The 22442-nt window shown below is 47.6% G+C and overlaps 3 protein-coding genes across 3 annotated transcripts; 1 reads left to right on the top strand and 2 right to left on the bottom strand.

Annotated features, from left to right (window-relative positions):
• The first annotated feature begins 211 nt into the window (after positions 1-211).
• Positions 212-6280, top strand: SLC25A37 (solute carrier family 25 member 37). The gene is made up of 3 exons (XM_015883009.2): positions 212-440; positions 2331-2387; positions 3247-6280. The coding sequence occupies exons 1-3, from the start codon at positions 218-220 to the stop codon at positions 3765-3767; spliced, it is 801 nt and encodes a 266-aa protein (XP_015738495.1). The 5' UTR covers positions 212-217; the 3' UTR covers positions 3768-6280.
• Positions 6281-11852: 5572 nt separating this feature from the next.
• NKX3-1 (NK3 homeobox 1) lies at positions 11853-15673 on the bottom strand. Its single transcript, XM_015883010.2, has 2 exons — positions 15319-15673; positions 11853-13842 (listed from the first exon to the last, which is right to left on the bottom strand). Exons 1-2 carry the CDS (start codon positions 15530-15532, stop codon positions 13469-13471), a joined length of 588 nt encoding a protein of 195 aa, XP_015738496.1. The 5' UTR covers positions 15533-15673; the 3' UTR covers positions 11853-13468.
• A 435-nt stretch (positions 15674-16108) lies between these two features.
• NKX2-6 (NK2 homeobox 6) lies at positions 16109-20289 on the bottom strand. The gene is made up of 2 exons (XM_015883008.2): positions 19115-20289; positions 16109-17568 (listed from the first exon to the last, which is right to left on the bottom strand). Exons 1-2 carry the CDS (start codon positions 19509-19511, stop codon positions 17099-17101), a joined length of 867 nt encoding a protein of 288 aa, XP_015738494.1. The 5' UTR covers positions 19512-20289; the 3' UTR covers positions 16109-17098.
• Positions 20290-22442: the final 2153 nt, after the last annotated feature.

The following is a 22442-nucleotide window of genomic DNA, read 5'->3' as shown; positions in this document are numbered from 1 at the left end:
TGCATTGGGGTTCCGTGGGTGCTCTGGGTGGGCTCAGCAATGAATCAAAGGAAAGCAAAGGATCTTAGGGTGGTTTTATGTAGAGTCAGTAGTTAGACTCTATGATCTGTTTGGGTCAGTGGGGCCCATGTGGGTCTGAATCTTGGAAGTCTCACATGTTGCACTGAGCACAGGTAACTGAGGCATCTCTTTCCTATGTGCTTTGTTGCAGACACGGATGCAGAGCCTGCAGCCTGACCCCAAGGCCCAGTACCGGAGTGTGTATGAAGCCCTTAAAAAGATGATCCTGACTGAAGGTTTCTGGAGGCCTTTACGTGGTATCAATGTCACCATGCTGGGGGCTGGCCCTGCCCATGCCATGTACTTCGCTTGCTATGAGAAAATGAAAAAGTCTCTCAGTGATACCATCCAACATGGAGGAAACAGCCACTTGGCCAATGGTATTTTTTAGTTTATTTTATTGCATTAAAAAAAAAAAAGAAATCTTGTGCATAACCTCCCTTATGTTTGCTTTGCACCAAGTGCTGAGAGCTGGGTGGTTCCACACAATAAATAATTGGAGGTTTTTGCTCTGAGGACTCGATACAGAGATAATAACAGGCAGCATCCTGACATGTTGAAGAGGTCATGCAGAAGATGCTGTTATCTCATCAGCATCCAGCCTGTTGGCTTGCCTGGGCTTGAATTAGCTTGGGCTAAGTACAAGTAGGTTGCTCTGAATGTAATGCCTTCTAGTTATTTCTATGGAAACTACAACAGCTACACTAAGTGCAGTAGCTCTGCTTGATAGAGCAGCTTCTCAGCTACAAAACACTATTTTTCAACATATTATCATCAGCTGTATGTGTTCACCAGCATTGAACCAAGTCATGCTTGTCATCCATGCTCATCAAAACCTGCACCAGCATTGGTGGTCCCCTGTCGCTGTCCAGTGCTGAAATGGCCCACCCACCCCTCCTTGTACTCACACCCTCTGTTTGGTCTCTGTAGCATCCTTGAATGTTGGTGCTATTTTATTCCCCACTCCTTTGCTCCATATGCTCTTCTATATCAGATTCTGCTTTGTCAGACTGCCTCTCTGCTGCCATCTGTCACACAGAAGTACAATGTTATGGGGTGTCATTGGGGAGATTCGACCTCTAGTGCCATACCGCCAACATCCACCTCTGACATCACAATGCGACACCATAAAACAGGAGGCATTACTTTTGGAGCAGCCCTCATTAAAATATATAATGTATTTAAATAACATTTAATTCTTAATATTTTTATTAAGACAGCAAAAGGGGAAAAAAAGGTCAATGAAACCATAAAACCAACGGGATATTTGATGTTTTTGTGAGACTAATGCTCCAATCTCTGGTTTGATGGCAGCAATTTCAGTGCTGTAATGTCTCAAGAAGTTCATTAGGGATTTTTGATCTCATTTTCTCTTCCTGTGCCTCATCATTGACTAGTTATTCACAAATGTACATGCTACCAAAAGCGATGATAAGGCAGACTGTATTTCTTTTTTCTTATAGAAGTCTGGTCAAGGGACATAATCAGGTTTTTGAGTTGAATATCTGATTGCAACTCTATACATTCCACTTAAAAAAGAACGTATTTACACTGAATGAAAACAGTTGAAAACATTGTATTTTCTTCATAGTCTTGAAACAAACTCTCAAGTTCCTTTATCAAAACTGAAAGCATGGCTGCATATTTTTTTGCTGTTCATAGGGCTGTGTTTAGGCAATGTATCAAAATACATAATATTATTTGCCATTACTTGAGTTGCTGTGATGTGATGGTGGCAATATGTGGCAGTGCCCACTTGACTTGACCCAACCAACTCAATAAAGAGTAGAATAATCCTTTTCCTTGTTGCTTTCCTGTGCCTGCCCTTCAAGTAGCTGCAGGCTTTTGATACCCATGGGAAAGCTGAGCTCTGCGTTAGTAAAATGTGACTGAAAGTCAATGGAAACTTCAAAGGGGAAGGTGTGGCTCGAGGCCGTCCTGCAGAGTCATTAATGGCTGGCTAGATGTTTGCAGAATCTGTGCAATTAGTGCTTAAATGGCTGAAAAATGCCTAATTAAAGATGCAGCGAGCCAGTTCTAACCATTGCTCATTCTTCAGTCCGGTGTAGGCTGAATAAAGCTGGTGAAGTCTTGTGTAGGCAAAGCCCTGTGAGTTGTTGGGAGTAGCCAACGTGACGCGGCCGGAGCTGGCTTGTGCTGGGCTGCCCTACTTGGGTTTTTCCATTCTGGAAACCAATTGTGTTACTGGGTGCTGTGTTACAGGTGGCACTTTGCTCCCCAGATTGCTGAAGGATGCTTTTGTCTTGCAGGTATAGCTGGGAGCGTGGCCACGTTGCTCCATGATGCAGTGATGAATCCAGCTGAAGGTAATGGTGACCTACACAAAGACCCTGAGCAGCCTCAGGGCCACCCAGCCCTTTGCTGTGGGGATGCTGCCCACTTTCTGAAAGGGAGAACTCCTGCCCAGGACTGCCTGGCTTCTTTAATTGCAGGAGCTTGAGTCACGCCATGCTCTGCCTTTAAATCTTTGCTTGTAGTAGTGACTGTGGTTTTCGAAAAGCTCTGGGCAAACAGAGCAGTTCTAGTCATGCTGCCCAAGCAGTAGAGCAGCCTTAGGGTTCTACCAGCTGGTGGTGGGCTTCAACCAGCTTCTCTGCTTTCCTGGGGGATGTCTATTGATAGAAGAACCAACAGTAAAATGCATCTAAAATCGATTGGCTGGACTGCTGTTGTGTGTTAGTGTACTCGGCTCCTGAGCTGGACAAAAAGCAGTGAAAAACCTCGGAAAAACTGTTCTTAATGCTTAAAATTCTTTTGAATCAGAATAAATAACCTTTTACTGAAGACATGTGTTGCCACAGATGAGCTCTGTACCCTCATCCATCTGACCTGATGTCATTGTAGCCTGATATAAGGGCTCCTTATTGAGGACTGAGGAATATGTTGACCATGAACTTGTAGACTAAACCAGACCAGAGCTGACCTCTTCCCATGCTTTCTGGGTTTTAGGGCAGGGGATGTAGAGGGTGTGTTGAGCTAAAAGTTTGCATATAAGGAGTGGATGACTGCAGAAATGCTTCTTCATGGGTTTGGAAGGGGATGCTGGGTCTGCATGGCTGATGCGCGGAGCAGCGCTTGGTCTGGGTGTTGGGATGTCCATTGGCAAAGCCCTCATCTAACTAATCCTTATTCCTTTGGTGCCACGTTGGATGTTTCCCGGAGCAGTGGTGAAGCAGCGGATGCAGATGTTCAACTCCCCCTACAAATCCGTCTGGCAGTGTGTGAGGACAGTGCAGAAAACGGAAGGCTTTGGTGCCTTCTACCGCAGCTACACCACCCAGCTCACCATGAACATCCCCTTCCAGGCCATCCACTTCATCACCTACGAGTTCATGCAGGAGAGGGTGAACCCACGCAGGGAGTACCACCCGCTATCCCACGTCTGCTCGGGGGCCGTAGCGGGGGCTGTGGCTGCTGCTGCCACCACCCCATTGGACGTCTGCAAGACCTTGCTCAACACCCAAGAAAACACAGCGTTGAGTTCACTTAACATCACTGGGCACCTCTCAGGCATGGCCAATGCCTTTAGGACTGTCTATCAGCTGGGGGGCATCGCGGGGTATTTCCGAGGGGTACAAGCACGTGTCATCTACCAGATCCCTTCAACAGCCATCGCGTGGTCGGTGTATGAGTTCTTTAAGTACTTTCTCACAAAGCACAAGCTGGAAAAGAGAACATCCCTTTGAAGGACGTAATATGCCCTCTACATGTGCCACTAACACACCAGGTCCTTGGGGAAGATAGGGGGGATCACAGCTGACACCACTTTCCTGTGGTCCTCAGCCACGTGTTCCCCTCGTTGCTTAAACAATAGTTTATGAAATACTTATAATAATATATATATTTAATAACTTTATTTTGGAGAGCCGAAATAATTGATTTTTTTTTTCTCTAAGCTTGAAGTTGTAGTTTACTCCTTACCAGAAATCCTAGGTTATATAACCTAGGCTGTTTGTTTGGTTTTTTTTTACAGCAGAATACCCTATCATAGAACTTTTATATAAAATATTAAATAGTTGGATAATGTTTATCCTTTATTTTTCTATATAGGTATTTGTTTTTGGGGTGTTTGTTTGTTATTTTTAATACAACTACAGCTAGATGCTGAGCTGCTTAAAAAGGGCTAAATTCTTCCCTCACGTGCAAGGAAGACATGAAAGCATTTATTTTTATAGCCAGATTGGCTTTAATTACACAGCATTTAGTCCCCAGGCAGTGGTATTATATGAGTGTTGAGGGACTTAGGAAACCCTGGAGTCTTTCTGGGGGCTGGGGGAGAAGGAATGGGGACACCCCTATGGGAGACTGAAGGACACCAGGAGGGGCACCCCACAAAATACCTTGGGATGGGGAAAAAAAAAGCCAATTTTTTTTAACAAGGAGACTCTTAAAGATGTAGAATTTAAAGGAAGAGTATTTTTCAGACGCTTTTCTAATGGTACATTTTTATGGTGTGTGATAGCTGGAACTGGCTTTGCTCCTCCTCTCTTAACTTATTTGTATGTTTCTATCACTGAAGCCCTGATTCTGCTCAAAGGAGGGTGGCTTTGGATTTGCTGCTGCAGAATGCTGGGGTTTGTGTTCAGCAATGTTATGCCTGCTCTGAAGGGGATCTGCCTTATTGCTCCTGCTGGGAATGGCTCTTCCCAACACATCCTTTGTAGAAATGCTCATTATTGGAGTAAGACCCTTGTATGGGGGTAGAGAGCCCCCAGATTCCCCCTTTGAGAGGACAGGTCTACTCCAGTTGGCTTCTCAACTTGGTGTCTTGCCTTGCAGAGAGTGGGGCTTTTTTTTAGTGCTGTCCTTTGGGTCGTTTTTGATGACAAATTTGATTGATTTTGGGGTTTGGAGGACACCATTTGTCAGGTCTTGATTGTACATGGGGAAACCTTGATTGTTTATGGAGCTCACCCTGCTGTGAGCAGCTGATGATTGGGGCTGGTCCCATCCCCTCACCACTGTGACACTGGCAGCTTCTGCTCTGCCATGGGTGTATCTTCAGATACATTTGGACTGGCAAACATCAGCCAGGATGACACTAAACAGAGCCAAACCTTCCGCTCCGTTATTTGGAGAAGCTGGGCGGTGCTGCATGTGCCTTGTGTAATTACAATTAGCTCTGTGCCAATGATGCAAGGAGGTCCTCGATGCCTTTTTGTCACTTAAGCTGAGCGAATCACTGTGTTGAATGAATCCTTTGTCTTGAAGTGCAAAACTTAACCTCGATTTGCAGGGTTTTTCTGGAGAAAGCTTCCAGCTCTTGTGCACACCATGGTCCTTCAGGCTGGAGATGCTCCAGCCAGCTGTTGGGTTTGGATGTTTTTTGGTTCTTTTCTTCCATTTCTGTTGACTTGAGAAACTGGAGAGTCACTAACAGGAACCAGAACTGCATGAACGTTGTCCATTGGAGATGGGTGGGTGATAATCTAGGGTCACTTTATTGCTATTGTTGCATAATGTGGAGGTTAACAGCTCTTTTGGTGCAGCTTTAGGTGGCTCAGCCCACAGCCCTTGATGCATCGTCCTCTTTGCTTTGCTTTACATCACTGTGGCTTTTCTGCACTTGGAGAGAGTTGTGGGTCAGGACACAGAGGCTGAGCTCGTTGCATTGGTTGTGTGCTGAGCATCCCAAAATGAGCACCCCATCTCTGTCCAGAAAATTCATGCATGTCTGGTTGCCTCCCAAGTGCTGAGCAACCAGGTTGTGCTGCTGAGAGCAAGGAACACTTGATTGTTCATAGATCTCTGCAGATCACCTCGGGTATTGGGTAAAACCAATTGAAAATGGGACAGCTGTGCCCAAATGGTCTAAAAATTGCAGAAATTTAATGGGTTTCTTGCTGGATCCCTGCATTAGAGCCCCACCACCAAAGCTCTTCATCTCTCCTTGTGTTGTTTGAAAGTTTCGCTGCGAGTCTGAAGTTTTATTTTAACCTGGTATGTGAATCGTGTACTGCTGCTTTATCTGCAACAAACGCACATGTATTTAAGGGAGGATGAGAAACTTTGTCTGCAGTTTTGTTGTTGGTATTATTTTTTTGTTTGGTTGTTTGGTTTTTTGTTTTTTGGCCTGCCTTGGAATTTAATGTGTTCTCTCGATGTATATTTAACATTGCAGGAGTTCGTCTGTGAGATGCTGCTACAGTTGTGTCACTGGAACTCAAGGAAATAATAAAATATATATATATATAATATATATTCTGATTTTCGTCCTCCTTGGCTTGGGGCTGGTGGTTGTTCTTGGCTTTGTGCTGGGGAACTGGTGCCTTCTAGTGGTGTCTCGTGGTGTAAAGCTCTTCACTATTGCTCTCAAGGAAGCAAATCCTGTTAAGTCATTTATTTGTTTTGTTTTATGGTGGTTTTGCAAGCTTGGCCTGTGCATCTTGTGGGCTGGTGCTCCTCTGGGAGCTGATGGAGTGTTTGGGAATGGGTTTCCTTCTGCTGCTGGGATTTGCAGAGTGAAGATGCACATGCTGGGCAGCAAAGCAAAGCAGCTTTTCCCACATGCAAGGAAAACAGATTGGGTAGAGACACCGGGTGTGCTGCTGGGTTGAAGGAATGCATGATTCCATCACATTCCAATGGGGAATGTGTCATTTACAGGGCAGCTCTTCACTCAAGAAAATGGAGACGATGTATTGGTGCAGTTTCCATGACTCACTGCCATGTCGACACCTCAAGGTGCTGATGCAGGGCTGTATGGATCTCACTGTGACTTCAAACCATGGGTTTGGCATTGGCTGCTGTTATTCAGACACAGGAGGGCAGCTTGCATGTTAATTTTATAATCTTCAATGCAAATAAAGGAGGTGCAGCTGCCCATCGGTGTCCCAGGGTGGAGATGTGCTGGTGAGACAAGATGGAAAGATAAAGTGCTATTGAAACCCAGCAAGATGTTTTGGGCTGCTGGATGTTCCTATTTGTGTTCTGTGGTCAGTATTAAATCCCCTTTTCCCATGTGTAGTGCAGTGCTGAGTGGTGGGGTTTGGGTTCTGAAGGGCTGGTGATGGTGGATTGAGTTTGAGTTGGTGGATATGGAGAAAAAGGTAATAAATAATATATATACTATATACACATATGTGTGTAGGAAGGTGTGGGGATGCTATGGAGCTGGTAACAGGCCTAAGTATTCTATTGCAGCTTTAAGGAAGGGTCTGTTATCTCTAACACTGATAACTATCTGATTTCACTGTATCTTCCATACATGGAGTAAGTCTGCCTTCAACCCCAAAGTGCTCAAGCATGTCTTAAAGCATGACGGGTCATTAATGAGGCAAAATGTTTCTTTTTCTGTGAAAAGCTGCATGTTCCAAAGAGGATTTGTTTCTCTAATTGACACTAATGGTTTCTTTGGAACTGGTACAGATTATTGTGTAAATATCCTTTGAGGGGTATTTTTGTGTTATTTATCCAGTAGGCTATAGCAAGCCCTTAAACTTGTCGGATTTCCTGCAGCAAGGAGCTGTAGGATGCTGGATATCTGCTTTGCTCTGTTCTTTCATCATATGGAAGCACTGAGTGGGCACCAATAAATAAATCCCTTCTTCTTATACAGCCTGCCTTCTACAAACACCCAAACAAATGGCTTTTCTGGGGGTGTGTAGATATGTGAGATAAGCAGAAAATGAGAAAAAAACCCCAAATATAAGCTGTGATGTGTTGGATGGTGGTGATGGCCACAGCCATGTCCCTAGTGGTGGTGTCCCCATTGGCTGCAATGCTTTGTGCACCACCAAAGCCTTTGAGGTTCCCACTGAAGTCATTTGATTAATCCAGGATCTGGGCTGTGTTTGTTCACCGCGTGCGATTATCATCTCGTTTGCCCAATTCTTTGTTTCTCATCAAATATTGTTCCTGCTCTAAAGGGTAATGAACATAAAGGCAAATATCTCACCTTTTCCCTCTTGAAATCTCATTAAGCTGCGTGTTTACCTTGGATGACAAGATGCAGCACACGGAGTGAAAGGTTTTCCGGCCACACCTTCCCCTGCTATCTTACTCTGTGCACAAAAGGAATAAAAACATTTGTATTTATCCGCCAGACTTAACTCCTTTCAAAGCCAGATCCATCTGAAAGTGTTTTCCTCTGGGTTCAACAGGTGTAAAGCTGTTGTAGAGCCCTTGTTGCAGGTGGATATAGAGGTGAGAACTAATTTCAGCCCCAAATACTGACCAATTTTAGCAGGTCATCCACCATCCATCTGCACTCACCTTACCTCACAAAGGCTCCCCAGCTCCAGCTCTAGAATGGTTGCCCCAAAGTTAGAATCATAGGGTCAATAAGATTGGAAAAGACCACTAAGATCATCAAGTCCATAATAAGAAGTCATGTTTCCCCATTGCCTGTGCTGATGGGGGATGAAGTTGTGGATTTGGGTTCAGCTCTGTTGGCTGCTCTGCTTTGTCAGCTCCTTGTATAATTAAGCTTATGGAGTGACTGGTCCTGGATTGAGGTTGGAAACTATCTGAATTGTGCTGGATTTGGTACCTCTTTATACTTGCATCATCAATGACGTCGTATCATCAGCATCATTAGTCATGGGGCAAGAGCTCTAAGTTGGGCCAGGGAAGGCTTAGACTGGATATTAGGGGAAATTTCTTCTCTGGCTGCTCAGGGAAGTGATGGAGCCGTTGTCCTTGGAGCTGCTCAAGAACTGTGAAGATGTGTCAATGAGAGACGTGGTCATTGGGCATGATGGACTGGGTTGGATTTGGACTTGGTGACCTTGGAGGTCTTTTCCAACCTTACTCTGTGATACTTGGCTTGAAGGTTGGAGATGGTGGCCTTAGTGGTCTTGTCCAACCTTTATGATTCTATGTTTCTCATAGATACCCAGCAGGCAGATATGGGATTACTAATATCTGGTTGGTATAAAAGGAGCCCAAGCTTTGCTCGCTTCATACCCAGTGGGTAGAAAATTTGATTGCAAAACCTGTAGCTGGCACCGCAGTGTTTGCAAAGCTTTCGGACATCCTCCCGCAGAGGAAGCTGTGCTGGGTGGACCTGAGAGCAGTTCTGCCCTGTGTAAATCCCACAAATCTCCAGCACAGCACCCTGCAGCCCTGGCTGCCCCCACCCAGGCTCTGTTTGCAGAGAGACTTGCCCTAATCCCTCTGCTTTCCGCCATGGCACGAGGAGGACCCCTTGGTGTTCACCTGCTAATGGGTGGGAAAGTACCACGGGAAAGTGCAGTTTCCTTGCTTCTATCCATGTTTTGTGCTCATTCCCAGGGAAAATGGGCTGATTGTGAGCCCTCAGAGGCTGCATTGCCTGGAGCAGTGGGATGCTTGAGAAATAATCTGCTTTTCCTCAAAGCTGCTTGCTGCAAAAAATCTCTGAGCACAGCAAGTTGGTGGGGAGCTCGTGTGTGGTGCTGGCTCTTTGAAACCCAGATCATGGCAATGGAAAAGGAAAAAGTGGGAATAGAACTGAGCCAAAGCAGCAGCATGAGCATCACCCTCCCCTGATCCTTACCACTTCTCCTTGCTATTAAGCTGTTATTTCTGCATAGAGAGACAACATAATTGCTTTGGAATATGTTTTTGACTGAAGTGCCTAGCAGCCCTTTGAGGGATTTGGGGTACTACTGTGGTCTGGGGGCCCATGGTGGGGCCATATTGAACTGATGTGGTGTCCTCTTAGCCCCCACTTTCTTCTTTTTGGGATAACACAACAAACCCAGAGCTCAGACTCCAAGTAAATGGCTCTGAAACCCTTTTTCTTTTCACTTTTCCTCCAAATCTGGAGCTTTCCATCCCAAATTTAACCCATTTATGTTCAGTCCATAACAGAAGAAAGAGGAGGAATGTACCTTGGATGCCTTTTTGTGGTAGACAATAAAGGAGGTTTGCACAGGAATGCAATGGGAGCCAATTTGGAGAGCTGTGTTCTGCCACTTCTCAAAGGGCTCTAAAAAAGCAGAAAAAAACCCATAACTTTGTTTTCATTTTCTCTCCTTCTTGGTTTTTCACTGTGGTGAAAATCTGCTCAACTCTTCCTATGCCTCCATCACTCACCTGGATCCCTGCAAGGTGCATGGACCACACATAGACCATGCATGGACCATCCCTCTGGGCAAGCTGAAATCCCATTGCTACGGCCAAAACTCACACGTCGCAGTGATTAGCAGTTCTCATTTCCCCAGGGCAGGCAGAACCAACATGTCCCATGTTGTGGTGGCAATAATGGCTTGGCCTGCGGCAGCTGCCTTGGGACAGCTCTTAGCATGGTCTGCCTTGTGCCCTCCAAGAGATATCCTTACTGCAGAGTGGGATTAGAAAGAGATCAAGTGTTTCCTTGGATGACAAGAGCATCCAGTGTCAGAATAGTAAATATTGAATATCCTCAAGGGTTTTGAAGAGCTCTAAATCCTGGTGCTTTGTGCATTTGCTCACCTCTCTCCTTGGGAAGCATCACACTACCCAAAAGATTTGCTGTTTTCCCTTCCAAAGCACCTTCCCCATAATTGGGTACCGAAACTGGGGGGATGCTGCTCTGACATCACTTTGGGTGTTGCTGCATTCTGCCTCCCCTGCTCACAGCTCCTTGCAGCAAACCCATTCCCACTGCTCTGCTTTGCAAACGTTGCGTAGGTCAAGACGAAGATTTTTGTTGGCCACAATCCCGATGTGTTCTTGCCAAGAATGTGGTTTATTGCATGCAAATGTTAGTCAACAGTTACATTATCCAAAGGCAGCCCTGTTTCTTTTCTTTTTTTTTCTTTTTTTTTTCTTTTTGGTAAGCTTTAATAAATGATTTGGCACAAGCGAGTGAAAATGTTATGTCAGCATTAGGCGGTGTTTAATCTTGACGGATACGTTCGCGGCGGAGCGTGATGCTAATTGACAGATGTTAAATGATGCTTTCTGTTTCTGGCCACGCAAAAACAGGAGTTCTGTTCTGTTAGGGCTGATTAAAACTCCATGCCTTCATTGGTTGGGTGGGATTTTCCTTTTCACTATGAATAAAGGGGTCAGTTATCACCAGGAAACCTGCCACGGTGTTCCCCTTGGGGTTGGTGCTTGGACAATCTTGGGTTGTTTGGTCATCGTTACAGCCCTATAAGATGAGAGGTGATGGCCTTAAGTTGTAGCAGGGGGGTTTTAGGGAGTCATTGTCCCTGGAGGGGTTTAGAAAATGATGAGGCACTTGGGGGCATGGTGGGGTTGGTTTGGGGTTGGGTTTGGGGATGATCTTAGAGGTCTTTTTCAACCTTAACAATCATATGGTTCTATGGGAGTGGAGGGGGTGGGCTGATGGTTGGAGTTGGTTACCTTAGTGGTCCTTTCCAACCTTAATGATTCTATGATTCCTATAGTTTGTGCTAAGAAAGGAGAAAGCCCAACTGCAGGACTTGGGCATCTCCTCGGCATTGCTTTGGGCTTTTAGGGCAGAAAGCAAACCTGGGAGCAGGGCTCTGGGAACGTTAGGACCAACATTTGGAGGCCACGGTGACTGAGGTTAAACTGTGGGATTGCAGGAAGATTGGGGGTGATAAGAACATGTTTCACTCTTCCTTCTGGGGGAATGGTCACTTGTTTTATGCTTATAATATGGATGGCAGTTAATGGGATATTAGGTGAGTGATGCAGCAGTGCTTGGTGCTGGGGACATAGGAACAGTGATGAGCAGTGATTTGCTAATGGTGATGTTGGTGCAACATTCACAGTAGATACTTGTTGGAGAAGATGGTGGTGATTTCATGGCAGAAATAGAAACTAGTGAAAAAAACCCAAACCCAGAGCAAGGAACTAACTGAGGCAGCTCGTTCTTAACAAAGGTTCTGAGCTCTTTATTCCAGAGGACAACATGCATTGGATAAAACAGTATCAAAATATATGTACAAAAAATAGCAACTATCTGCATTGGGCTTTATCAGCAAAGTTAAGTGTGGAGCATTTGAGTGTTTAAGCCACAAAGGGATGTTTTAAGGGGCTGAAACAACAAGTGGGGGGGGGGAAAAAGCAATGGCACAAAAAGGACAAAGTTTGTCCCCAAAAAACCCATCCAAGAAGTTGAGTTGAAATCTAATTTTCCTATCTATGACAAATGGGGTTAATTTGGTCCCTCCCAACGCAACAGTAGAACTTTTCGCTGCGCAAAGAATGCGGTGCCATCCCCATCCCATCCTTTCTATGGGTGCAAACATTGTATCCCTGCATTCAGCAGCATCCCAGGGTGGATTCTGCAGGATGTCCTCCCCTGGAGGAGCACAAGGACTCCTTTGTTCCAAGCAAAGTGGATAAGAGCAGGGCTGTGCAGGAGCCACATTGCAACACATTGCCAGAGAGCTGGGAGAAAGTGCTATCTGCAGATAGGAGTGTCTTTGGGATACTTCAGACCGCTGTCCTCCAAGCAGAGCCAACAGCTTTTATGGCGTTAGCAACTGAGTATCCACCGCAAAGGTTTGCTTTGCACATTCCCTGCCCCATCCTCCTACCCCATAGCTTCGCATTTGCTACGTCTGTGAGCGAGCTTTGCAAGCAGAATTGTCACCCTTCAGCCTTGGCCCTGGGGAGGTTTGTAAAAGTTGAACTCTTTGAGCTGCTGCTATTTTAACCAGACTATATGTGAGTGTTCCAGCACCCGGATATGCAAAACCCGTCTGTCACTGCTCTATTGTTCCCATTCCCAGCACCTGTTGGCACGGATTCCCTCTCTTCAATGGCATTGGTGGCATCAGGGAGCACCAACAGCAGCTCTGTGCCCACTGGGAACCTGTGGGCCTTTGTTGCTTGCAGCAATGTGGGGCTGAATGCCCCCTAAACCCAACACATATGGAATCCTTGGGGGAGATTTGCAATTGATGGATTGCAGGTGGAAATGCAGATATTTTTTGAGATGAAACAGCTGGTGTATGGGGTGAGCTGTTGTGCTTCACCCAATCAGTGATGGGGGGCAAAGAATTGGGGGTATAAGCAGAGGGATGGATGGGGGACTGTGTTTTTACAGGCACTCATCATATCTTGCTTTCTGCCCCCAAAACAGTGCCCTGTTTGATCACTGTTAGAAGCTTTGAGGATGTTTAGTTTGTAGGGCTTTTTGTTTCTCTGGCTAAAAGCCTGGCACTGAGAAAGGGTGGTGATGCAATGAGAGGGTGCTGAGCATCGCCTGGGATTCTTTGCTGCAGATTGAGCCTAGTAAAAGCTTCGGGGATTTATTATTGATAATAGTAATAATAATAATAGCAATAATAATAGTAATAATAATTATAATCTGGATCTTTAATTTTTGATCATTTCTGATTTCTTTGGCTAAAACTCTCACGATGACAGAGGCTGGAACTGCACAAGAGGACACTCGAAGTCGACATCTCTGAATCAACATGGCCAAGGGCACCATGGCATGAGGGGGGTGGGCTAAAAAACACACCATGCACAGCTCTCACCACACAGCAGGGCTCCAGTAACAGAGGCAGGGCAGGCAGCGAGCAGCCCCATGTAGTGCCAGCAGTGGGGCTGGGGGTAGAATAGATGCTTTATGAGTGGTCCCAACCTCCAGGCTGGAGCCCCCCGCTCTCCTCTTGGTCTTGTAGCGGCGGTTCTGGAACCAGATCTTCACCTGTGTCTCACTCAGCTGCAGGTTCTGGGCCAGGTGGGCACGTTCAGGGGCTGACAGGTACTTCTGGCGGCTGAAGTTCCTCTCCAGCTCCAACACTTGGCTGTGGGTGAAGGCTGCCCGTGAGCGCTTTGCTGGCCGGGGGGGTCTGGGCAGCACCTTCTGGGGTGGATCATGGCTGCATGGGGAGTTATCAGCATCTGTAAGGGGAGAGGGCTGAGCATCACACACTGAGAACTGCCCCAAACTCTGGGTTATTTGGGTTTTCATCACCCAAATCACTTTTTCTCTCAGTATTTTCACCATCCAGACTGCCTATTTCCTCACTTCTTTCTTTCTTATCCTCTCCATAGAGTGAAGCATTCAGAAGCCACTTTCCTCCTTGCTTTCTAGTTGCCCAGACCCCTTATCTCCTTACTTTTGCTCACCCAAATCATTTGTTTCCTCCATTTTCATCACCCAAGTCACTTGTTCTGTCATTACTCACATTTCTCCTTTTCCATTCACTTCCACAGAGCAAAATATTCACAAATCACGTTTTCTCCTTGCTTTTCATCACCCACATCACTTATTTCCTCTGTTTTCATCGCCCCAATCACTTGTTTTCTCATTTTCCCATCACCCAAACCTCTGATTTCCCTACTTATTTTTCCCCTTTCCTACCCCTTCCTATAGAGCAAAACCTCCCCACCACCCTGGAGATCCTCCAACACAGTGATTTCTCTGCTTGATAGACTTAATCTCATCCAAGGGAGCTATTTTCTCCCAAACAACCCCCTCTTTTAGCTCCTACAAGGAAAAAGCAACCCCCAAAAGGGCCATTTTTCATTGCTGGTGACATCTCGAGGCTCTGCTGTTGCATACAAGGTGCCATTGGGATTTTTACAGCATCACCTGTAAGCTGTGCAAACCTCTCCAGCCCTTTATTCACTTTTATATAGGAGCTTCTATTAACAGAAGCGACACAGAGAGCCCAGATTCCCCTTGCAAGGTCTCTCTTAGCAAGCTCAGCTTTGCTTATTGGATGTTGCAGCTCAGCTGCTCCCATTGCACAGCTCAAAGCTGCACTGCATCTGAGTTTTAATGCAATTGCATGCGATTTGCAGCACGCTGCTTCTGCAGGTTTAGCCACTGCATGCTAAAAGGAGGTGCTGCTGGGGTTGTTTCTATAGGAGTAAGGCTGATGTGCATAACACGCATTATATGCAATGCAATAGGTAGGAGCAGAGCGTTGCAACTGGTGCTGAGAACCAGCATATACACATAGTCTGCAGTGCAACAGGCAGGAGCAAAGCATTGCAGCTGGTGCTGAGCATGCAGGAAAACAAGCAGCAAGTGCAACAGTGAGCTGCAATCAATGCACTGTAAGTACAGCAGCAGCAGCACCCAACAGCTGCACCAAGGGTTGCATTTGCATTAAAAGGAATCTTAAGCTTGCTATTGCAGAAATGCATCCTCTAGGCTTTTTAATAACCAAAGTTGGAGGTTGCTCCTGTGCTTTGAGTTAGCTGAATTGCCTGCAGAATGCTTTGCATGCAGTTGCTGTTGCTCTCAATGCTCCTTGCATTTGAAGCCTGAGTAACTTGGGAATGCATGGGTTGTTTAGGTCAGAGGAATTCAAAGCTGAACCCTCATCCTGCTCTAAGGGTAAGTATCCCACAACACCCCCCCCTTACCTTCATTCACATCGTGGGGCTGTGCTGGGGACACTCCAGGGCCATCCTGCTGCTCTCCATCCTCTGGTATCCCACCTTGATCCATCTGTGCCCCATTTTCAACCCCATCCCATAGGATGTCCTGGATGAGGAAGGACGTCCGAGGTCTGGACGAGGTCTGCTGGGGGCTGCTGGAGGCTCTGTGCCCCCCAGGGCTCAGCACCCCAGTGCTCATCCTCTTCCTCCTCCAGCTGCCTGCAGGCTCAGTGCCTCCCCACCCTCCAGCTCAGCATTTATTGGGCCCATGGCCAAACCTCCAGGGCCTGATTGGAGACTGGGACGTGTCTACACCCTTTGCTGGTGTCCCAGCATTGCAGGATTTCTGCTGAAGCACAGCAAATCCCTTCTGCTGCCTTGCTCAGGACACCCATCCCCATTGAACCCTGCTGGGGTAACCCCATGGCTTTTATTCTCCTCTTAATTCTAAGAGCAAGATACCCAAAGGGTGTTCATCTTTTTGGGGTAAAAGCAGGGTTTGGGAGGTGTCAAAATAGGGTTGTTAGGATATGATGGTGCCACTTTGGATGGGTGCTGTGGGTGAGCAGAGCACCTTTTGCATCTCGACCCTAATCCCAGTGGGATGATGATCTGAATGCTGCACTTCTGGATGTGATTTATATCCAGGGCAATCCCTAGAGCTCAATGGGGAATGCAGACCCCAGTGGGGGTGAAATCAACCCCAAACCCCAGACTGATTCCCCACTGTTGTAGACCATGAGTTGCAGAGCAATACTGATGTGAAATCAATATAATGATGGTAATGCTCAGAGTAATTAAAACAAACAACCAAACAAGCAAACAACAGAGCAAAAAGCTCAAGAACAAAAACTCAATAGGTTTGCAGAATATTGTGTCATGAGGTTATGTGTTATTATATTGCATTCTGATGTAGGGCAGCCCTGGGTGAAGTAGGGAGTTGGACTCAATGAGCTTTGGGGTCCCTTCCAACATGGGTTGTTCTATGCCATGATGGTGTGATATTGCAGAACATGCATCTTTCCATTTGAAAACACATGAATGAAACCTGGGAACCACCCAGAATTTGGGCAATATCCCACTTTCCAGCAAGTCCTTTTATTCCAGTGATGCTCATTGCATTTTCCTGCAGCTGGACCATAAATCTCTGTGATGTTGGAGCTGCCCGTGTGCTCAACTCATCTGTCCATAGGTCTGTCCTCAATGCATGGCTCAGTCCTCTTTTCCTTTCAATGCTGACTGCAGAATAACCCATAACATTGGTCCAAAAGCATTGGTTTGGGGTTTTTCAGCTCCGGGGACCCCCTCATGGCCATTTATTGCATTACATTTTGACTGATTTGGGTTTTGTGGGAAGAGATCTGCCTCATTTTGAGGTGGGCAGTTTCTAATTTGGGCTGTGCCTGTAAGTCATTAAGAAATACGAATATCCCAAAAGACGAGAAGAACTCAAAGCCTTAAATAGAGTGCTCATGGAAAAGCAAAGGCGCAGTGGTGTGCATAGACCCTGTTCCCTTAGCAAGAAAAGCAGCATCTGATCCTTATGCATCCCACAGGGGCATCCCTATGGGGTGGGATGGGCTCCATGATTATGTCCTAATAAATAAACGTCCCTGGCACTGGGGTCCCCAAATCCTCAGCACCAAAAGTTCCTTTCCTTGGGCTGGATGGTGAGGATGGATGTGCCACATCCTGCTGTCCATTACGGCTTTGGATGCCCCCATCCCTTTCCTGGGCCACATCCCAAATGGTGCTGAGCCCAAGCTCATGGTGTGAGCACCCCAGTATATCCCACCCCATAGTTTATCCCATAGGCACCATAGTAGGTGCTATAGGGGTAGGGGCTGACAGTGAGCCCATAAGGAACCAGGTGGGGTTGGGAACCCCCAAAACAAGGCTTGCCATCTCTAACCAGCACGGGAACAGCCACTCTACGTGGTGGCAGTGGGTAGGTGGCCATCTCCAGGGATCTATCCTGCCGCTGCCTTTTGCATTTGTACCTTCTATTCTGGAACCAAATTTTCACTTGGGTGGAGGTGAGCTGGAGGACGTTGGCCAAGTGTTCCCTTTCCAGAGCAGAGAGGTATTTCTGCTGCTTGAATCGCCGTTCCAATTCCAACACCTGAGTTTGGGAGAACAAAACACGAGGTTTGCGCCTCTGCGGTTGTTTGGGGTGGTGGCAGGGATCACTTTGCTGCTGGTCTGATTGCAAGGGCTGGGAGAGCAGACATTGTCCTGCAGAGGGAAAAGACCGAAGCAAAGTGAGATCCCAGCATGGTCCTGCTGCAAATAAAACCATGACACAAGGAAATAAATTGGGAATGGGGCCCCAAAAACCTAAAGAGACTCCAACCTAGTCCTATGAGTTTCTAAAGAGGGAATTAAATTGGGAATGGGGCCCCTTGGGATAACTCTTCCCTATGATGTTTAGTGGAAATTCAAGGGGGAAAAAAAAAGCTCTTTATTTTGGGGATCTGTTGCATGGATTTGGGGTAATGCCCCATTTCTGGCTTTCTTACCAATGGGTGCTGCACCCACAGCAGCCACAGCCCAGAGAGACACAGGGGACGTGAGTTTGCTCTTACCCATGGGCATGGAAGCACCCACAGGGATGGAAATATCCACACACAGCCTTCATCTCCAGCACCCCAACGTCATGGCTCTCCAAATTTAAGCAAGAAGAAGCTGGGAATGGAGGAAGAAAACCTCAAAGATCTAAAAGAAGTTGCAATTGAGGTGGTTTGCTTGGTATTATTATTGCTGTTGCTGTTATTATTGTGCTGCTCAGTGATTGCTGTGCAGTGATTGCTCGCTGCTGGCGAGATGCACTGGGATCCCTTGGACACCATATTATGGTTTTGAGAGGTATGGGGGGGCTATGGGTAAATGGGGTGTTGGAAGGCTCCGGAGCCCTCCCCTGGATGTCCCCCCCTTCCCCATCTCTCTGCCGACACATCCCAGTGCCTCCCAGTGCTCGAGCTCCGCTCTTAATGGTTTTCCCGTTAATTCCATTTCTCAGCCGCCGGGCTTTAAGGAAACACGAGCAAAGGAATCCTTGCCCGATTTAGACAGAAGAAAACGGGGGTCCTCATCTGATGCCCCTCCCTAGAGCTCTCAGCCGACTTCGAATAGCACAGGACGGAGGGGGAGGCTGAAGGGGGTCACTTAGTGTGGTTTTCCCTTTCTCCCCGTAGGGACAATTAGGAGCGCATCGAAATAAAGCGTTGAATCAGCACGAGCCACTCCGAATTGGGATTGTTAGGCTGGGTAAACCCAAGCGTTGCCCATCCGGGGGGGTTCGGGTGGGTTTGGGCATGTGGGGGTCCGGGGGCGACACTGCAATGGGGGAACGGGGCAGGGAGAGGGGAGAAAAGGGTGCTTACGCCCCCCCCCCCCCCAAGGGAAAGGGATGGAGATGGGGCTTCTTTGTGCCCCCTCTCTGTGCGGGTGGGGAAAACCCGAAAGAAAATCGAAGGGGGAATAAAGGGAGGGGAAAAAAACGGGAAAAGAGGGAGGAAAAAAAAGAAAAGGAAAAAAAAAAAAAGAGGGAGAAAAGAAGGGAAGGGGAAAAAAAGGGGAAAAAAGGGGGGTAATAAAGAAGGTAGAAAGAAAGGGGGAAAAAAAATCGGGGGTGGGGGGTGAGGGGGAGTGTAATATATCAGAAAGGCGGAAAACTCCGTTTTCCCCCAGCGGCTGCACCGAGCGTCGTCGGGGCTGAGGTTCCGCTGCCCTCAGTTTGTTGGTTCCGGAGGTCCCGGGGGGGTTCGGGGGTCCAACTCACCCGACGGCGGTTCTTCCTCCCCGGAGGGGCTGCAGCGGACCCTGGGGGCTCCGGGAGCGCTGCTTTGCTCCAGGCTGAGGATATCTTCGACGGAGAAAGGGGTGGGCAGCATCCTCCGGGGGGGATCGGTGTGAGCTCCCTGCCCTGTTGCTGCGGCTCTACCTGGGGGTCCCGATGTAGGGGGGGGGGTTAAAGGAGGGCGGGTCGAACCTTTGGGAGGGGGGTCAGGATGATCTACCCCAAGCTGGGCCCCCCTATAGTCCCTTCTTACATCCCCCCACTCAGCTGGATGGGAAGGGTAGGAGCCAGCCCCCTTCCCCTCTGTATTTCCAAAACAAGGGGAAGTGAGGAGGAGGCAGAGCTGCAATAAAACAAATCGAGGCGATTTGAGCTCCATTAAGGTCACATTAGCGAGTGGCTCTGGGAGATAAGGGCTGATAAGGCGGTGGGAGTGCAGACCACCTCGATCCTGCTGGCGGTGAAGGGAGGGGGATGCTGTGTGAGCCTCAACCACAGCCAAATTCCCATACACAGCCCCAGTGCCTCCCAGTCCATTCCAGTGCTGCCCCAATGGGACTGGGCTGGCAGCCTTGCAATGGGTACAACATGAGCAGCCCCATATTGGCCAATGGGCCAAACCCTTCCCCGTGTGGCAGTGGGGTGATGCTGGGCCTTATCTGGGCGTCCGACTCTTTCAATTAAAATTCCAGGGGCTGGTGTTTGCTGATAGCCCTGACAGAGAGGGTGGCTGGGTTGGGCCGGTATCTCCCACACCCAAACCCGACTGTTTAGAGGGGCTGAACAAAGAACAGCCCCAATTCAGGGCTGGAACATGAGAGAAAATAACTATAGTGGGTTGGGGAGAGAGAGGTGCCATGGGTTCGTCCTCAGCTCTGTGTAACACATGGGTTTGTTCCATCCCTCATTCAGAGCCTGGTGTGCATCCATCACTGTGGGACAGCCCCAACACCGCTCTATTTCCCAGCACAAAGGAAATATATGGACTGGATGGATTGGGGCTCATCTTCAAGTGAGGATTTGATGGTGATAAATACCCCCCTTTTTTGTTTGCCTGCATCCCAAATGTTGCAGCTCATTTCATAGAATCATGGAATCATTAAGGTTAGAAAGATGACTAAGATCATCCAGTCGAACCATCAATCCGTGCCTACGACCACTCTAAACCATTTAAACCAATTAAAGCTGGGTACATACCCAGATTGTCCTACCCACGGTACCCACAATCCAGGTTTGCTGCTGCTCAATCCCCTTTAACCTAAGGAGCCTTAGCCCCACTGCGCTCATTGCCACGTCTAAATGGGACCCGAATAACACCAACAGGCAGAGCAAACAGGCAGTAACATTACACCTTGCCTTGTTGATGTCAGCCGGCGCCAAGGTAAAATGCTTGGCTGAGAGTGAGATGAGCAGGAAGGAATTGGGGTGAGCACCTTTATCTGCCCCTCAGGATGGCACCCAGCAGAGATTGATGGCATTTGGCTGGGGGTGCTCTCAGGGCTGCTGGGCTGGGGGAGAAAGAAAGGAAAATGGAGATTATTGCAGGGCAGGATCCCTGCTCCTCATCCCATTCCATGCTGAAAGGGCTAATTTCATTGCATCCACACAAGGGGATATTGATATTGCCTCTTGTTTTAACTAGGTTAAGTGGAATCAGGAGGAGAATCCTTCTGGCTCATCTGAACTGGATTCTTATGGAGGTTTCTCGTGTGGTTTCTGCTTTCTGGTGTTCTCATCGAGCTCATTGAGGTGCTGTTGTGCTGCTGGAGCATTTGAGGGTCTGGAAATGTGGCACTGAATGATGCAGGAGGGTCTGCACTCAAAGCATTGTGAGGATGAAACTGCAGAAGGCTTTTCAGTGGGCTGAAACCACAGCTGGGCCGTGAAATGAAGTGAAATAAAGGCAGGAGGGGTGCAGGGCTGAATGCCCTCTATTTATCTCCTTCCAGCCCCAATATTAGTCAATTATTCACCTGCTGAGCCAAACCGGAGCTTCTTTGCTTCTCCACGGGACCATCACTCAGGGGCTGAGGGGCTGCTTCTCATCACCACCCTTTATCTATTCCTACCGGATTTTGGGGGGTAACCTGTTGAAATCAGAGCGATTACGCAGACGGATGAGTTCCCAGAGCCCTGTAGCAGCGATGCCCGAACTTTAGGGCAGCAGTGCCCTCTGCTTGGCCGCTGGAGAGATGCAGCTCCAGCCTTGCAAGAGCTCAGCACTGAGAAGCGAAGGGAAAGTAGGGCAATAATTCCCCCCCCCTTCCCCAACCCAACATCCCAGTGTTCCTTTCCCCATAGGGAATGAGGCTGAAGGGGTTTGGGATTCACTGCTCCGCACTCGGGAGATAAAAGCACTGATTGATGATGGGGAGCAGCGTGCTGCCCTTCTCTGAGCTGAGAGTTATATTTAAACGGGACTTTTTGGTGTTGGCATGAATAATTTGGTGTGTGGCTGGATGGAAGGGATTCAAAGTCCCCTTTTCTCCCCCACAACCCTCTAAAAATGATATTTTCAGTGCTTGGGGAATGAGCAGAGAGCGGGGCTTTCTCATCTTTGCTGTGATTAAGTTCCTGAGGACGCTTGCAATGCAATGCAATGCAATGCAAGGAGGGAAGGAGGCATGGGAGCTGCAGGAGGCAGTGCTGGGTGTGAGCAGAGCTGCTTGTTGCAGGCAGCCTTCAGTCGGCAGATGGCACAAGAGCTGTGGTGGAGAGAGCTCGGGTAGAGCCTGCAGCAAAAGGACACAAAAATGGGGAAAATGGGGGGAAAAATGGGGGAAAACAGGGAAAATGGGGATAAGAAAGGGGAGAAATGGGGAAAAATGGGGAAAATGGGGAAAAGAATGGGGAGAAATGGGGAAAAATGGGGAAAATGGGGAAAAAATAGGAAAAAAATAGGGGAAGATGGGGAGAAATGGGGAGAAATGGGGAGAAATGGGGAGAAATGGGGAAAAAATGGGGAGAAATATGCGTGTCCCCACAGCTTGCTGGAGTTCAGCTGGGATGCTGGGATGATCTCCATCCATTTCTTATCCATGATATGGAACCTCTCTGTTTTATCTCCTCGATACTCAAATCTCTGCATCCTCACTTATAGACCTGTGGTATGGATTTATTCCATGCATTTCCATTGCTCCCAATGCCATAGTTGGGTGTTGCACAAGTGTTTGTTATTGGGGTTTGCTCTCTGCTTTGGAATCACCAAGAGGTTCATCCCATGTGTTTGGTTTGTAGGGTGGTTTATTTTTCCCTCTTTTGGTAACTGGAGATATTTATTTTGATCCAGAAGAGAGCCAAAAAAGCAACT

This window comes from Coturnix japonica, chromosome 22 (assembly GCF_001577835.2).
Source record: "Coturnix japonica isolate 7356 chromosome 22, Coturnix japonica 2.1, whole genome shotgun sequence".
Classification (NCBI taxonomy): Eukaryota; Metazoa; Chordata; class Aves; order Galliformes; family Phasianidae; genus Coturnix; species Coturnix japonica.
The sequence above is the reverse complement of the archived record's forward strand: the minus strand, read 5'-3'. Positions and strand labels throughout refer to the sequence as shown.

Bases quoted from the DNA above. Each gene is read 5' to 3' on its own strand.
- NKX3-1 (XM_015883010.2), bottom strand. From the start codon at position 15,532: ATGAGCACTGGGGTGCTGAGCCCTGGGGGGCACAGAGCCTCCAGCAGC. The intron at 13,843-15,318 runs GTAAGGGGGGGG...CTCCCCTTACAG, and splicing joins GCCCCACGATGTGAATGAAG to ATGCTGATAACTCCCCATGC.
- NKX2-6 (XM_015883008.2), bottom strand. From the start codon at position 19,511: ATGGAGCTCAAATCGCCTCGATTTGTTTTATTGCAGCTCTGCCTCCTC. The intron at 17,569-19,114 runs GTGAGTTGGACC...TTCCCTCTGCAG, and splicing joins GGAGGAAGAACCGCCGTCGG to GACAATGTCTGCTCTCCCAG.
- SLC25A37 (XM_015883009.2), top strand. From the start codon at position 218: ATGCAGAGCCTGCAGCCTGACCCCAAGGCCCAGTACCGGAGTGTGTAT. The intron at 441-2,330 runs GTATTTTTTAGT...TTTGTCTTGCAG, and splicing joins AAACAGCCACTTGGCCAATG to GTATAGCTGGGAGCGTGGCC. The intron at 2,388-3,246 runs GTAATGGTGACC...TTCCCGGAGCAG, and splicing joins AGTGATGAATCCAGCTGAAG to TGGTGAAGCAGCGGATGCAG.